General features: G+C 34.0%; 1 protein-coding gene across 3 annotated transcripts in view; it reads left to right on the forward strand.

Moving 5' to 3' along the window:
• COL11A1 (collagen type XI alpha 1 chain) overlaps positions 1-15,222 on the forward strand; it is a 190,839-nt gene that overhangs the window by 11,478 nt on the left and 164,139 nt on the right. For all 3 annotated transcript variants that reach the window (XM_060142441.1, XM_060142440.1, XM_060142442.1), the window contains exons 2-3: positions 10,197-10,364; positions 14,971-15,184. In XM_060142441.1, coding sequence (XP_059998424.1) covers positions 10,197-10,364; positions 14,971-15,184 — 382 coding nt within the window. The remainder of the gene's footprint in view (positions 1-10,196; positions 10,365-14,970; positions 15,185-15,222) is intronic.

Here is a 15,222-nt window from a genome sequence, read left to right on the forward strand (position 1 = left end):
AACACAGCAACCACAGTCTTCTGAAAAATTAGTTGGTTGATGTTCTTCCTCTCCCCTTAACTGCCAATGGTTTTCCATCTCATTTGGAACAAAATCCAAGCTTGTTGAAGATCCCACAGGACCTATACAAGCTGCCTTCAACATTCCCTCACCCTTACTTCTCTGACCTCATCTCTTATACCCCTTTTATTTCCTTTGCAGGAGATATATTTGTCTCCTTGCATTTCCACCAATGTCTTGGGTCAACTCCTATCTCAGGTTCTTTTTACTTACTATTCCCTTTGCTTACAATGCCATTCTGTAAAAATATCAGGATAGAGGAACATCTTATGCCTTTCTAGAATTTACTCAAGCATCATCTTCTTATTGAGGCTTTTCCTGTCTTTCTTATTTTATATTAAAATCCATGTCTCCTTAACCCTCCCTATACTCATTCACTGATTTATTTTTCTCCTTGGTACTATTCAAATATTTGTGATTTATAAAAAGTTATGACATTTAAATTAAAGGTTGAGATTTTATTTTAAGGCTTTATAAATAATGTAGAATTGGATAATTTTGGAGTACAAATATTGCCTTAAATTTTTTGGGCAGCTTCTAAGCCATATTTATCCAAATAATTCCCATGGCTTTTCATTTCATTTTACCTATTTAGATATAGTCAATATGACAGTCAAAGTCCACGCAGTAAAGCATTTTACTTATTTGATAGACACCATACACATTGATCCAGTTGTCTTAAGAGGTTATAGTCTAGAAATGGTAATGGGAGTTTGCACTTTATTTTACTGGTTTAACAGAGCCATGAGGCAGGACTTTTAGTTACCTAGAAAGTAAAGGGGAGATGTTCCCAACTGAAGACGTAGACAGCAATTACAGATTAGATATTATCAAGAAAATGGAAATACATGTTACTATTCAAAGCAAATTCATTTATTATTCCTAATCAACATTAAATCTGGGATTCTGTGTTTTGTGGATTTCTTTTAACCACTAGATAGGTCAGAATTAGAATAAATCATGAACATTTGGATGTGAATACAATTGATTTTGATGGGAGTCATATTTTTCCATTAGTTCCACTTCAGAGTATTTTACTATGTATTTTTTTCCCTGATCTTTCCAATTTTGAACTTCACTGTGTAACTGATTTAAAAAAAAAAAAAAAAAACAGAACAAAACAGGGCTTCCCTGGTAGCGCAGTGGTTGGGAGTCCACCCGCCGGTGCAGGGGACACGGGTTCGTGCCCCGGTCTAGGAAGATCCCACATGCCGTGGAGCGGCTGGCCCGCCCGTGAGCCATGGACACTGGGCCTGCGCGTCTGGAGCCTGTGCTCTGCAACGAGAGACCACAACAGTGAGAGGCCCGCCTACCGCAAAAAAAACAAAAAAACAAAAAAAAAACCTGGTATTTTCACGGAGCTGTAAGGAAGTACATTTACATTTGATCATTGAGTTTTTATTTTCTGAAATGGTAGTACCAATAGGTTTGTAGGTATTTGGATTGGTAAAATTAACTGTAAAATTCCTAAAACTCTAGGCTACTGTTTTGTTTTTTTGCGGTACGCGGGCCTCTCACTGTTGTGGCCTCTCCCGTTGCGGAGCACAGGCTCCGGACGCGCAGGCTCAGGGACTATGGCTCACGGGCCTAGCCGCTCTGCAGCATATAGGATCTTCGCGGACCGGGGTACGAACTCGTGTCCCCTGCATCGGCAGGCAGACTCTCAACCACTGCGCCACCAGAGATGCTCTAGTCTCCTGTTTTATATTGTCTTTGTCCATGTCTTTCTCAATTTGATGTTTTTCTTTGTTTGAATATCAAATAGTGATTTTTTCCAAGAAGCATAAGAGACTGCTTCTCAAAAACTTGAGCCTTGAGATGCTTATATTTATTTTATTCTTTTTTTCCTGTAGGAAAATATATACTCTAAGCATAGGCATATACTCTAAGCATAACATTTAAGTTTATTATAGAACCCCTTGGGGGAAAATGTAGTCTAAAACCTTCCCATACCCAGGAATATTTAATGTAAACTATATATCTATAATCTTATATACTTACAATTTACTGATGTAGTCAAGCAGTTCATTTCTCCCATTTTGCACTTGTTTTGACTACAATGGTTAGATCGCAAAATACAGACAAAAAGTCTGGTAATTTAAGCCAAAAATAGTTGTGTAGAGACTTCGGACACTTATGTGATTTATATCGACATTATTTGTGCCATATAGGCATTTAAAGATGAGCTTTCACACCTTTTTAAATATGAGAGAATTTAGGTCGATATGTTTTATTTTCTAATACGTCATGTTAGTTTATAATACAAGATTTGTATGTGGCATATGTGGGTTCGAAATAAATGAAGGAATAGTATCAGAGGAAAGACAATAAAATATTAGTTTTTAAAAAACCTTTTAATAAGTAACATGTCAGGGTTAATCTATAGTTATATCAATGTCTATGAGATGTAAAGAAAAAATTATTGAAAAGGAAAACATTTCAATGATATCAGTGTATTAATGTCAAGTTGTGCTACAGGGTGGTAATGGAACAGTGAACATGACAGCTTAAGCTGTCGAAGTTCCAGGAAGCCTCCTGGGGTTGTATGTCCTCAGAATAACATAAAATCATGCTGGAGAGATTGCTAAGCATTGCATAATCTTCATGGATGATATCTAATGGATCTTTAGAGACAGAAAACTGTTCAGTCTTCTACTTGACTATAAAGAGATTTCCCAAGGTAGTCAGAGGAAATGGATGACAGGAATCTAGTGAATTATAGCTCTGGGAAAACACTGGTGGCACTCACTGAGACTGTTAGAGATGTTCAGAAAGGTTAAAATTTTGATGAAATAGTGCTTTCAGGTATTATTTTTATTGAGTGCTTAGACACTATCCTCCGAGATTAAAATGCCTTATCTCATTTAATTCTCAAAATTTGGTTAAGTTGAAAAACCTAACTCTTAGAGAAGTAAGTAGCTTATCCAAAGTTATACAAATAATAAATACCAAACTTGGGTTAGAAATTGGGCTGTTCCAACTGCAGAAACTGAGTTGTTAATTGTCGTTTATACACTTGTCATATCCTACATTTTAGATTCTTTATTAAGGACTCTTATGATTTTGAAATATAGCAGGGTGTTGGTAGTAGTTAAATTATAACAGTCACTTCTCTCTCATTTTTTCTTTTCCCAGACCTGCATCCCACTACTACATAAACACAGTAGCACTCCTGGTTATTTTATACTTATCTAGAGCAGCAAAGCATTTCATAACTGGGTGGGAGATGACTTATAACTCTGTGCTTTATTTTGTTTTTATTTCTGTCTATAATGATATGCTTCAGGTATGACCTGTAATATGAGGTACAAGGTGAGGATAAGTGACTCCCTAGTAGTGGGGAAAGCATCTAGCATACTTTAGGAAGGTCTCTTCAGACCTGTGTTCTTGCCATACCTGAATCAAATGGAAACAACAAGACTTGTCAAGCTCTTCAGGGTGCTGTTTGTAAAGGCCACTTTCAACCCTTTTTTTCTGAGACTAATAAGAAAGAAGCTTCAACTCTGAGGCAGTATGTGGCTGCCCATTTACTCACTTATTCATTCATTCATTAACCATATTTCTCTTGATTATTTATTGTGTGTCAGCTGCTATGTTATTTATGAATACTGCAGTGAACATCAATAGTGCTGATGTTTGCTGTCAGAGGGTTTACAATCTATCAGGGGAGGCAGACATTAACCAATAAATTACAAGCTTAGCAAAAAGAGAGAAAGAGAAAGAAATTAGTGGCATAAGTATGTAACAGGGAAATCAGACCCATAATTTAGACATACACTGTGGATGAGAGCACACAGCCTAGAGTGAAAATGAGATAATTAAGCAAACAAACAAAATAGAGCATGGAGTTAACCAAGGGGGTATATGGGGCACTTGGGATCATATGAAAGGGTCACATAACACAGCCTGGGAGGGATAAGAAATGACTTCCTGAAGAAAGTCATGGCTAGGTTGATATCAAAAGATTGATTAGATCTGAGTTCACCAGGTTTCAACCCCAGCTACCCATTAGGCTCATCTGGGAAATGTTTAAAACATGTGAATGCCTGGGCCCTATGCCAACCCAGACATCTATATGTTTTAAAAGCTTGCCAGGAGATTCTACTGACAGTTAGGGTTGAAAAAACCACTCAACTATCCTTAGTCAATTGATGAAGGATTGAAAAAAATCTCCAACAAAGGGAATACAGTAAATTTTAGAAGCTGAAAGAAGTTTATTTCAACTGGACCATAAAATTTGGGGTTGAGTATAGGAGTTAGTGTAGATGTCTCACTTGGAGTTTGTGGCTGTGGGTGTTCATGGCAGAGATGTGATTTTTCTCAAGAACTCCTCAGCAGCCATGATGCCCCCAAGGAGACTTTGAACATCTAAATTTATTCCGTATTGATGTCTTGTCAGGACATGACTAGTTCCATTTTCTTGAACTCTGTACTGTCTTGTATCTGTGCTGTCATATTTGATACTTCTATCACCTTCCTCTTCATTGATGAATCTATCATTCAAGATTCAGCTTAAAAAAACCACATAGTAGATATTTTAGCCTTTGTGGGCCACACAGTCTCTGTCAGCTACAGAGCTCTGTCCTTGTAGTGCAAAAGCAACTATGGACAATATATAAATGAATGGCTGTAGCTGTATTAACAATATAAATCTTATTTGTGGAGACTGAAATTTAAATTTCATGTAATTTTCATGTGTCATAAAATATGCTTCTTTTAGTTTTTTTTCAACCGTGCAAAAATATAGAAACGTTCTTATTTCATGTACCATACAAAAATAGACAGCAGGAGGTCTTAAACCATAAGCATAGTTTTCCCAGCCACTGTTCTAAGGCATTGTTACAAATACCAACTTAGTTCTCACAAAAACTCTAACAGGTAGGTACCTTTTGTTATTCTCATTATACAGATGTGGAAACTGAGGCACAAAACAGTAAAGTAGTGTGTCCAAATCACACAGATGCTAAGTGCCAGAGGTGGGATTCAAACCAGTTTGGCTTTCCAACACTGTGCATCGCTGCTTTATCCTACTTACTGGTCATGGGAGTATGTGAAGAAGTTTAAAGGAGGAATTAATTAGATACTAAACAGTCAAAGTGTTGTGTGACCTTAGAACAGTAATTTAAGTAGACACTGGAGACATGAAGGAGAAAGGATTAAAGACCTGGGATAGACTAATCAATGAATGAATGGAGGTGTTTAAGAGATCAACAGAACACAATAGGAAAGACATATTAGGCCCTCACAAATTTTCGTTTCAAGACCAGAGAGCCCCATAGACTTCAGAGGAAGCTGCTTTTATATGTTTCACATGATTGTGTTTCACGTTTAAATGATATTTTATATAGCCTGCGCGCGTGCGCGCGCGTGCGTGCGTGCGTGTGTGTGTGTGTGTGTGTGCGTATACCTGTTCTCTTCTAGTTTTGGAAAAAAGTCAAGTGTAGGCAAATAATTAAAACCAAGTGTGAAAAGCACTATCACAGTGGTGAGTATTTCTAACCCAGCTTTGAGAGATAGGGAATGCTTTCAGGAAGATTGCACATTAATTATATCCTACTTATTCCTCAGAACTGGATTTATAAAAGCTCAGAGACAAGAGGAGGAACATAGTGGGTAGTCTGTGAAGTCTGAGTCCAGTATGGCTAGAGCACTGAGTGAGGAAGGAATTAAGGGGTAATGAGATACAAGGACGGAGATGCAGTAGCATGGAACTGGAAGAATACATGGGTGTGTCCAGATCATTAAGATTTTATATGCAAGGTATGTGCGTACCATCTGGAAGTTAGTTGGGTTCTCAGAAGGAATTTAAGCAAAAGGACTTGAGGCATGGAGTTTTGGAAGCTCATTCAAGCTGTGGTATGCAGATTGATGAGAAAAGGCATTGAAACCAGTTAAATGGCTATTGTAGTAATGCACTGAGTCTGCTATCCTATTTTCCCATTTAATAAACCAAAAAATATACAATAAAAGGCAGGAAAAATATTATTGAACAAATATTGTGCTGACTGGATACTTCTGAAATGAGAATCATAATCTGTGCCATAAGGATTAGCAACATAGAAACAATTAAAATATTAGGGTGGGCTTCCCTGGTGGCGCAGTGGTTGAGAGTCCTCCTGCCGATGTAGGGGACGCGGGTTCGTGCGCCGGTCCGGGAAGATCCTACATGCCGCGGAGCGGCTGGGCCTGTGAGTCATGGCCGCTGAACCTGCGCGTCCGGAGCCTGTGCTCCGCAGCGCGAGAGGCCACAGCAGTGAGAGGCCCGCGTACCGCCAAAAAAAAAAAAAAAAAAAAAAAAAAAAAAATTAGGGACATTTAGGAATTGCTTTGAATATCAAAATTACAGTTTTTTAGATATATCGAGTTAAGCTATAATAAATTACTGCTTTTAATCTTTAAACTTTTGAAGTTCAGTTAATAAAATATGAAGAATAGTTTCCCCCCGTGTGTGTGTATGTGTGTGTGTGTGTGTGTGTGTGTGTGTGTGTGCGCGCACGCGTATAAAACCATCGAACCCATGTTATGAGAATTTGTTAAATGCTATAATTATGATATCAAATAAGAGGCAGATTTCAAAGTGGCTTAATTTATTATTTAGTTTACTTGAAAGGAAAAATCTTTAAGACTTGATTAACTGAGTTTTACATTTTTGTAACTTTAGATGACTTTTTAGAAAAAAACTATTTGCAATTTTTATTATATATCCCTATTTTTTGATTGTTTTTTTGTACAGTGAATTTTTATTTCATATCATATGTCTCTACATAGAACTTTGTTTAGTCTTTAAAAATAGAGCCCTTATTTTGAATCCTGTAGAGGGAGTGTGTTTTTATCACATTGCTTTCAAAGTAGGAACTAACAAATGTGACAAAACCTGTGCTCTTGGAAAAGGTCATCCTGTTAAAAGATAGTTTGGAGAGAAGGAAAGTTGTGGTCCATTTTATGTATTATTTACTGATATGCAGTTGGGACTGTGACCAAGGGCTGCAACCTTTTCTTCACAGAAGGATTACAGCCTTCATAACTGTGTTCTTGCCGATCCTGGAGTCTTTACCCTATTCAGATGTACTTTTGCTAATGGCTTCAGAGCAAGAAGATAAGATAAAATAAGCAGATAAGATGCTGTGCTTTTAGAAACAGTCTCCTTAAGAGTAATTTATACCCTGAAGCGTGAATTGAGTTTAATTTAAAGCAAATATAAACATCAGGGATCAATGAACTGGCTCAAGATTATCTTAATATATTTATGTTTTAAGTTACTTTTCACAGTGTTTTTATTTATGGGCTATAGCAATGAAGGTGATGAAGTGGAATGAACTTAGATTTGATTTTGCACAGACTTTGGGAGTATCCATAGTTTGCTTTCTGGTTCTCAATTCCTTCATCTGCACAATGGGGATAAGAACACATGGCTTGCAAAGTTTTTTGACGGTTAATGCTAGGAAGAACTTAGCCCAAGGACTGTCACATGTTAGGCTCTCTGGGCCTGGCAGTTAATATAGTTGTTATTTTCTTAGCTTTATGATAAGAGAAAAAAAGAATGTAAAAGTAGTCAGGTATACTATTGGCCTAAAAAAATTGGCCATTGAAAGCAGGATTCCTGCAAAAAATGTTTTTGAAAGTTGTTATTATTCTTTTAAATATTCCAAGTCTAAATTAAAGGGGATCATATTTGATAGGGTTAATGATCCCTTAAGTATGTCTGATTTCCATAAAAAAAGCTTTTTTTTCTTTTTAATAATTTGGGACGATGTGTAGTCTACTGGAAAATATGTTGATTTTCATTCAGAAGGTTGATGAAATAGGTAGACAGTCATTATTAAAGTACATTTGTTATAAGGTAAAAGGCAAATTATATAAAGCTTCATTCACATATGTTTGTACATATAGAAGTTAATATGCCTAAAATTTAATTAACTAAGGAAGTGACCAGATGCACGTTTCTCACGTACTCATTCGATCATCCATTCATACATTCTATAACTAACTCTAGTTATTATAAAAAAAATATTAATTGACATTGTAATTTTCGAAGAACACCACTCTATTGCAGGTCACTGTCTATTTTGTGGAGTGTGATAAACTGTGCTGATGGTATTTCCTGATTTTACACTCAGTCCCTTTTTCATTCTAAGTCCTCCTAGAAATAGTGTACTTATAAAACCCAACATATTTTGAAATTAGATGGCAATTCTATTTTTTTTAACAAAGAACTGAAACTTTTCAAATCAATAATATTGGTCTCACTTTCAGCCAGAAGTGATCTCTTTTCCTTCTAAACAAAAGAGTACTGTGTGCATCTCTATAAAACTATAAATACTGCCTCCTACGTAATTATTGGGCCCTCCTTAATTAGAATCTAAATACTTGTAGTCAGGACTATGTTTCAGACATGCTCAGTGATGCATTAGCTAACACATGGCCTTCTCTGAATATTTTTATTTTTGAATAAAATAGAAATTCAATAGAATATAAGTATATTGAGTAATATGGAGTCCTAAGTCTATTTTTATAACAATACTTACACCACATAATTCATTTTTTGACTTGCTTAGTGAATTAGGAAGTTGTGGACCAGGGAATTCGAGGGTCTAAAAAATTGTTTGTCCTTTTATGTCTGGTTTATTTCATGTAGCATAATGTTTCAAAGGTTCCATGTGGTAGCATGTATCAGAACTTCATTCCTTTTTTGGTTGAATCATATTCTATTGTATGTATATTATCACATTTTGTTAATCTGTTCACATACTGATCGAAACTTGGGTTGTTTTCACCTCTTGGCTATTGTGAATAGTGTTGCAATGAACATTCGCATACAGGTGACGGTTTTAAGCCCTGACTTTCCATTTGCTTAAGTATATACCTAGGAGTGGCATTGCTTGGGCATATGGTACTTCTGTGTTTAGCACTTTGACAGATATTATCTGATTCCCCTTATATGAAATTTCTAGAATAGGAAACTTCATAGAGATGGAGAGTAGATTATCAGTCACCAGAGCCAGGGCAGAGGAGGGGAATAGGGAGTTATCACCTAATGGTTAAACAGTTTCTATTTGGGGTAATGAAAAAAGTTTTGGAAAAAGATTTTGGTAATGGTTACATAGCATTGTGAATGTAATTATGCTACTAAATTGTATACTTTAAAATGGTTAAAATGGCAAAATTTATGTTGTGTATATTTTACCACAATTAGAAAATGAATAGTTTAAGAAGTATAATATACCAGAACTAATAAATTGCACACTTGAAATGGGTGAAATGCATGGTATGTGAATTATATTCCAGTAAAGCTGTTTGAAACATCAAGTTTATCCAAAAGGATTATACTTGCAAAGGGAAAGTTTAAGGTTCCAAACTTATTTTATGTTGACTACTTCATGGTAGCAGGAGGTAGCTGGAATGGAGGAATGGAAAATTTATGCTTCTGCCAATAAATGGCCCTGTGTTAGACACCCTAGGGCTATATAAAAGGGGGAAAAATTACTTATCTCCAGGGACTTTCAATCTAAATCATAAGGCATGAAGCAGTGCACATGAAGTTACTCTGGCAAATGCAGAGGATTAAAAACAACAAATTATGCATAGACATACGTGCATGCACACTTACAAAGGCACACACAAATACACAGATATATACATATACTTTGTAAGTAACTAACATAGGAAAGCACTCAAAACTAGAGCATTATATTTGTTACCTATTCTTTTAAACATCTTTTAACTTATCTTTGGGTATACAATATGGCTTAGTAACTGCACAATTTACAATATTTATATATAACATTTATTGTGAATTTGAATCTTCAGAATCACCTTTGTTTAGATTATGAATAGTTGAAGAGTAAATCTATTAGAAATTAATGGAATATATACAGATGCTGGCTTTTTCAACATCTCTTTGCTTCTCTGTAGTTTGATTTCTGATTTGAGATATTTTGACTTTGAGAATGTTACAGTTTATATTTTACTTGCTGCTCCACTCCTTAGCTCCCCACCTAAATGTTAGAGAAGCATGGCAAAAGATAAATAGATTTGAGGAGTAGGACTATAAACTATTTCCTCTGTTTAAAAAATACTAATTTTTATATTAGATTATTTGTTCAATTACATTTTCCTATTTTTAACTTATTTTTCAGCTGCTCCAGTTGATGTACTAAAAGCTCTAGATTTTCACAGTTCTCCAGAGGGAATATCAAAAACAATGGGCTTTTGCACAAACAGAAAGAATTCAAAAGGTTCAGATACTGCTTACAGAGTTTCAAAGCAAGCACAACTCAGTGCCCCAACAAAACAGTTATTTTCAGGTATGTTCTTTTTATTACTACGACTACTGCTGCTTTGCTAATTATTATTTTCCCTTTTTATTATGCTATGTAATGCACAATTATGGGGGGATTTTTCATAATGGTTTGAAAAATACTCAGTGAATATTTTCTTTCTGTCCATGAAAACACTAAATGACCTAATAGTACTAATTATCAAGAAATCATGATAATGTAGGGAAAGGGAGTTGAGTAGTGAAATGACAATTTCTGAGTGTCACATTTTCTAAGCAGGTAACTTGTTATGAGTACTTGCCTGCTATTGGATACATGTTGATTATTTTTTGTTACAACTTCACTAAGTTGAGTGGCCTTGCTCCTATTTAACAGAAGAAATTGAGTTTCACTGAGACTCTCTGATTTGTCCAAATTACAGGAGGCCAATATTTAATGCAGGGTTTGTCTGTTGCCAAGGCCAATATTGTCTGTATTATCAAGTATCCCTTTTTGGTGTTTTGGGATCTTTTCAGAAACAATTTATCATTTAAATTCTTCATATTATCCTCTACTGTCTTCACCTGAAGGAATTTGAGTTCCCTATTTTCATATAAAACTGTTTTCTAACAACAGAAAAATTATAAATCAAAGTACTAAAAATTAACAAAACAAGAAAGCATATTTTTTGGGAAAGAACATTTTAAAGTATTTTTGAAAATACATTTATTTTGATAAATCATTGATTCTTCCAAAATATTTCCTGTTTTGCAATTATTTGTGGTGGACAAAAGTAGCAAACTGCAAATATAAAGACTATTAATGCATAATTTTTCTGACAAACTAAAATTAAAATGGTTATTAAATCCACAAAATATTTTTCAAATCAAATGTGAAAGTTTTAAACAGTAAAAACTAAGCTGCTTTTCTATTTATTTGCACTCTAATGCAGAAATAGGAAAAGGATGGGAATTTTCAAGAGAGAAAAAAATAGATTACTGGAAATGCTTGGCTTATCATCTCAGGGCAGTTTTTATGCCCTCCAGTGTGAGAGTTATTTTGATTATTTCTGTTGTTTTATCTTGGAAAAAGAATACAACCTATGTCTCTAGGATCTCCTTCCATGTCAGTTAACAGAATATATCAACATTTCTCCCTCTTCTCAAAACATTGTGTCTTAGGTATGTGATTCTAATAATGAGTAGTTCAGATAGGAAGAGATATCTATGGTAAAGACCTCATTTTTTCCCCGTGCAAATGATTATAGGCTTATCTTCCTAGAGGATAGAGCTTCTTGTCAAATAATACTAAACGGCATTTAATAAAAATTACCAATGACACATTCACCATTAAAAAAATCTGAACAGTGAAAATGTGAATAGTATTCTCTATAAAAAAATAGTAAAAAAGATCTTTGAAAATTTATTTGGAATATTTTTTCTTCCATTACGAAAACACAAAATAGCAGCTTCTTTCCAATGAATAAAGTAAGCAGTATTATTGGAAACTTCAATATTGGGGTGGGGGTAAGAGTTTTCAGATTGTCATAATACTCTACAGAATTAAGGTATATGTCCTCCAAAGTCCCAATTTGAGACTTTGAATTTAAATATCTGAGAGCTCTGTGCCTGTGAACTGCATAGACACTGTAATTTACAAATTCTTTCTGGCCTCTTTAGAACACCTGCTGTAGGACAGATGCTATGCAAGAAACTGTGTATATTGATCTTTATGTTCATAACCATCTGGAAAGGGGTATATTTAAACCCAAATTATAGATTAGGAGTTAGGAAAGTGAAGTATTTGAATATAATCACAGAACCTGTGGATGATATGAAGCTGAGAGACAGTTTGGGGTTTTTTAGACTAAAGTGGGCTTTTCCCACTATGCCAAATGACCTTCACTCCTCATTTAAAAAACCCTACCAACCACTATGCTACATCAGAAAGAGATTTTATTTAAATGGAGACATATTCTGCCTGGAAATATATTGACCACAAGTTAAAAATTAAAATCAAATAATAAAGTTATTGTGCTTTCTTCATATCAAATGTATTCATGGATGCAGTATCTGTTGAGGTTGAAAGCCCATTTTAAGAATCACTATTGAATCTGATATACTCAGCGTGAATTATGATTATTGTCACATGTATAGGATTTATGTATACACACTTATTAAAGGTAGTAATAACACTTTTTTCTTTAACAGCAGTCATTTAACAGAGAGGATGCTTTATTGTTAGTTTGTATTTATAGATTTCAAAACATATTATTTAAGTTGCAAAATTCCACATTTTATCTGGATCATATATACTGATCACTACTATGTTAGATAAAATTTCACATCTTAAGTGGTTGACTTTGTGTTGTTGAACTTATCTCATAGTGAATTCTCTCTGATAAATTTAGTTGGTTATGAACAACTTTGATTAGTATCTAATAGGGAGGAATCTAAGGTAGATGTCTAGGTTATACTGTGAACATTTTGACATCAAGTCATGATTTTTTAGACAACTAAATTTTCTTTTTTAAAGGTCATAGTGTAAAGATTATAATTAAAACCTTATTGCTTAATTTTAAATTGGGAAATACTTCCGTAATTGAAAGATTTTACTCAATGTAGTTTGAAGTTGACAATTTTCAAAAGTTGTGTTATATAAACTGGATGATTAATTAAAATTTGTTACAACTTATTTAGCCTTATATGAATATACTATTTTCTGAAATTCCTCTTTTTCTAAATGTCTCTATGTAGATCTTATATCATAATGTTTTTGCAAAAATGAAAAAGATATTGTTTTCTCCACCTCATAATATTTCAGCATCATTTTTCAATGTATGAGATATTTGAAAATTGAGGTATTTAGGGAAAGAAGTCCTGTAATTCTCAACATTTTGAGCTATTCATTTGAAGAAAAAACTTATTTGCTGTGGAGCTTCCTCAATAATAAGCTGAATTACCTAGATTTTTATTTGTAGTATAAGCAGCTAAAAGGTGTTTTTGTTAATTGATGTGTTTTATTACCTTTCAATTTTATACACATGATTATTTTTCTCAATTGATTTTCATGAATATAAAATTGGATATATCTGTGACACAAATCTAATCAAACAAAACTTTCTCTCTCTCTCTCTTCCTCTCTCTCTATATATTATATCTTTTTTTTTTTGCCATGAAAGCAAGGCTTTTATGATATATTTGTGATATAGTGAAGTTGTATTATTGGTAAGTTATTTTAAAAATTAAAATTGAGAATTTTAAATAAACACTTTTTAGTTTGGAGATATCTATCTAGATTCTAGATAGATAGATTAGAACCAAATAGTTAACATTAATTGGCTGGTTTTTTTGTGACATATTCTTATTTACTTTCCACAACATTTTAAATAATTTCCACTTCATAAGACATCTTTCCACGACATTAAGTGGCTGCATAGATTTCCACTATATAAATGTTTCGTATTTTATTTATCCAGTCCCAACCATTGCAGGTGATTTTAACATTTTATCATTATTCATAGTGTTCTGATAAATTGACTTAACAAAATATCTTTACATATAAGCATCCCTATCACCTCTGTAAATTCTTAGAAGTAAAATTGCTAGTCTCCTACAGTTTTTTGAATTTGAATCCATGGCAGTCATATTCATTTATGTTTATTATTTTATACTACTATACATAATAGAATATGAAATGAATGGACTGAATATGGAATCTCTTGGTGTTGGCCCAGATATCATTGATTACATATGCACATATACACCAGTTTTGCATATGGAAAACTTTTTAATTTAAATAATCTCATCCTTCAAATAACAATGCCTGCTTTACTTTTGTCCCAGGGTAGTAAAAGGATTAAATAAGGTATATATGTAAAACTATTTTTGAAAAATAGAACCCATAATTTTATATGCAGTGTTTTTATAAAAAATATACAATAGTCATTGCTTAACTACCTGAGATATACTTGTGGTAACCATTTAATTTATATATTTATTTAATAAATGCTTACTAAGAACTTATGTAGATATGGCCCAGTGCTGGATATTTGGGATATGATGATGAGAGGGAAAAGAAAAAAAAAAATTTCCTTCTTGAATTTAGAATCAAATTAACCAAGTATCTAAAAGTTCTGACTTACAATGACATAAGCTTTTTATTAGTGAAACTTCATTGTGTGATAGGAAAAACTGCTCAGAAACTCTTTAGCTTTTGAAGAGATGACTAAAAGTGTACCTTCATATGTTGTGTCCTTACAATGCCACTTTAAAGAGAGGATAGATGGCCACAGATTAGATAAGGGCAGAAAATACAAATCTTACACCAGAATTTCTACTTGAGTGTTTTAAAAGTGCTTATTGTGTGTTTGATATTGAACTGGCAGTATGATCTTGTTTCCTAACCATGAATTCAATTTTACGTAATACTTGTGCTTTAAATGAGTGGTGGTAAAGTTTGAATACAGCTTCAACAGTTATTTCAGACAAAGATTAATAGAATCCCTTCTCCATTGCTTTTTAAATCTGTATTGTTATTACTGTTTGAACTTTGGTTACTTGTTAAGGCCACTTAGTAAGCTCAAAAAGAATAAGGTGATCAAGGAATAATTTGGAAATTTAGAATTTTTGACTCTTTGGCATTTTCTTCCCAGGAGGAACTTTTCCAGAGGATTTTTCAATATTATTTACAGTAAAACCCAAAAAAGGAATTCAGTCTTTCCTTTTATCTATATATAATGAGCATGGTATTCAGCAAATTGGTGTGGAGGTTGGGAGATCACCTGTTTTCCTGTATGAAGACCACACTGGGAAACCTGCCCCAGAAGACTACCCCCTCTTTAGAACTGTTAACATCGCAGATGGAAAGTAAGTAGCACAATAATCCAATGTTTTAGCTGTGTTGA

Source organism: Lagenorhynchus albirostris, chromosome 2, assembly GCF_949774975.1.
Source record: "Lagenorhynchus albirostris chromosome 2, mLagAlb1.1, whole genome shotgun sequence".
Classification (NCBI taxonomy): Eukaryota; Metazoa; Chordata; class Mammalia; order Artiodactyla; family Delphinidae; genus Lagenorhynchus; species Lagenorhynchus albirostris.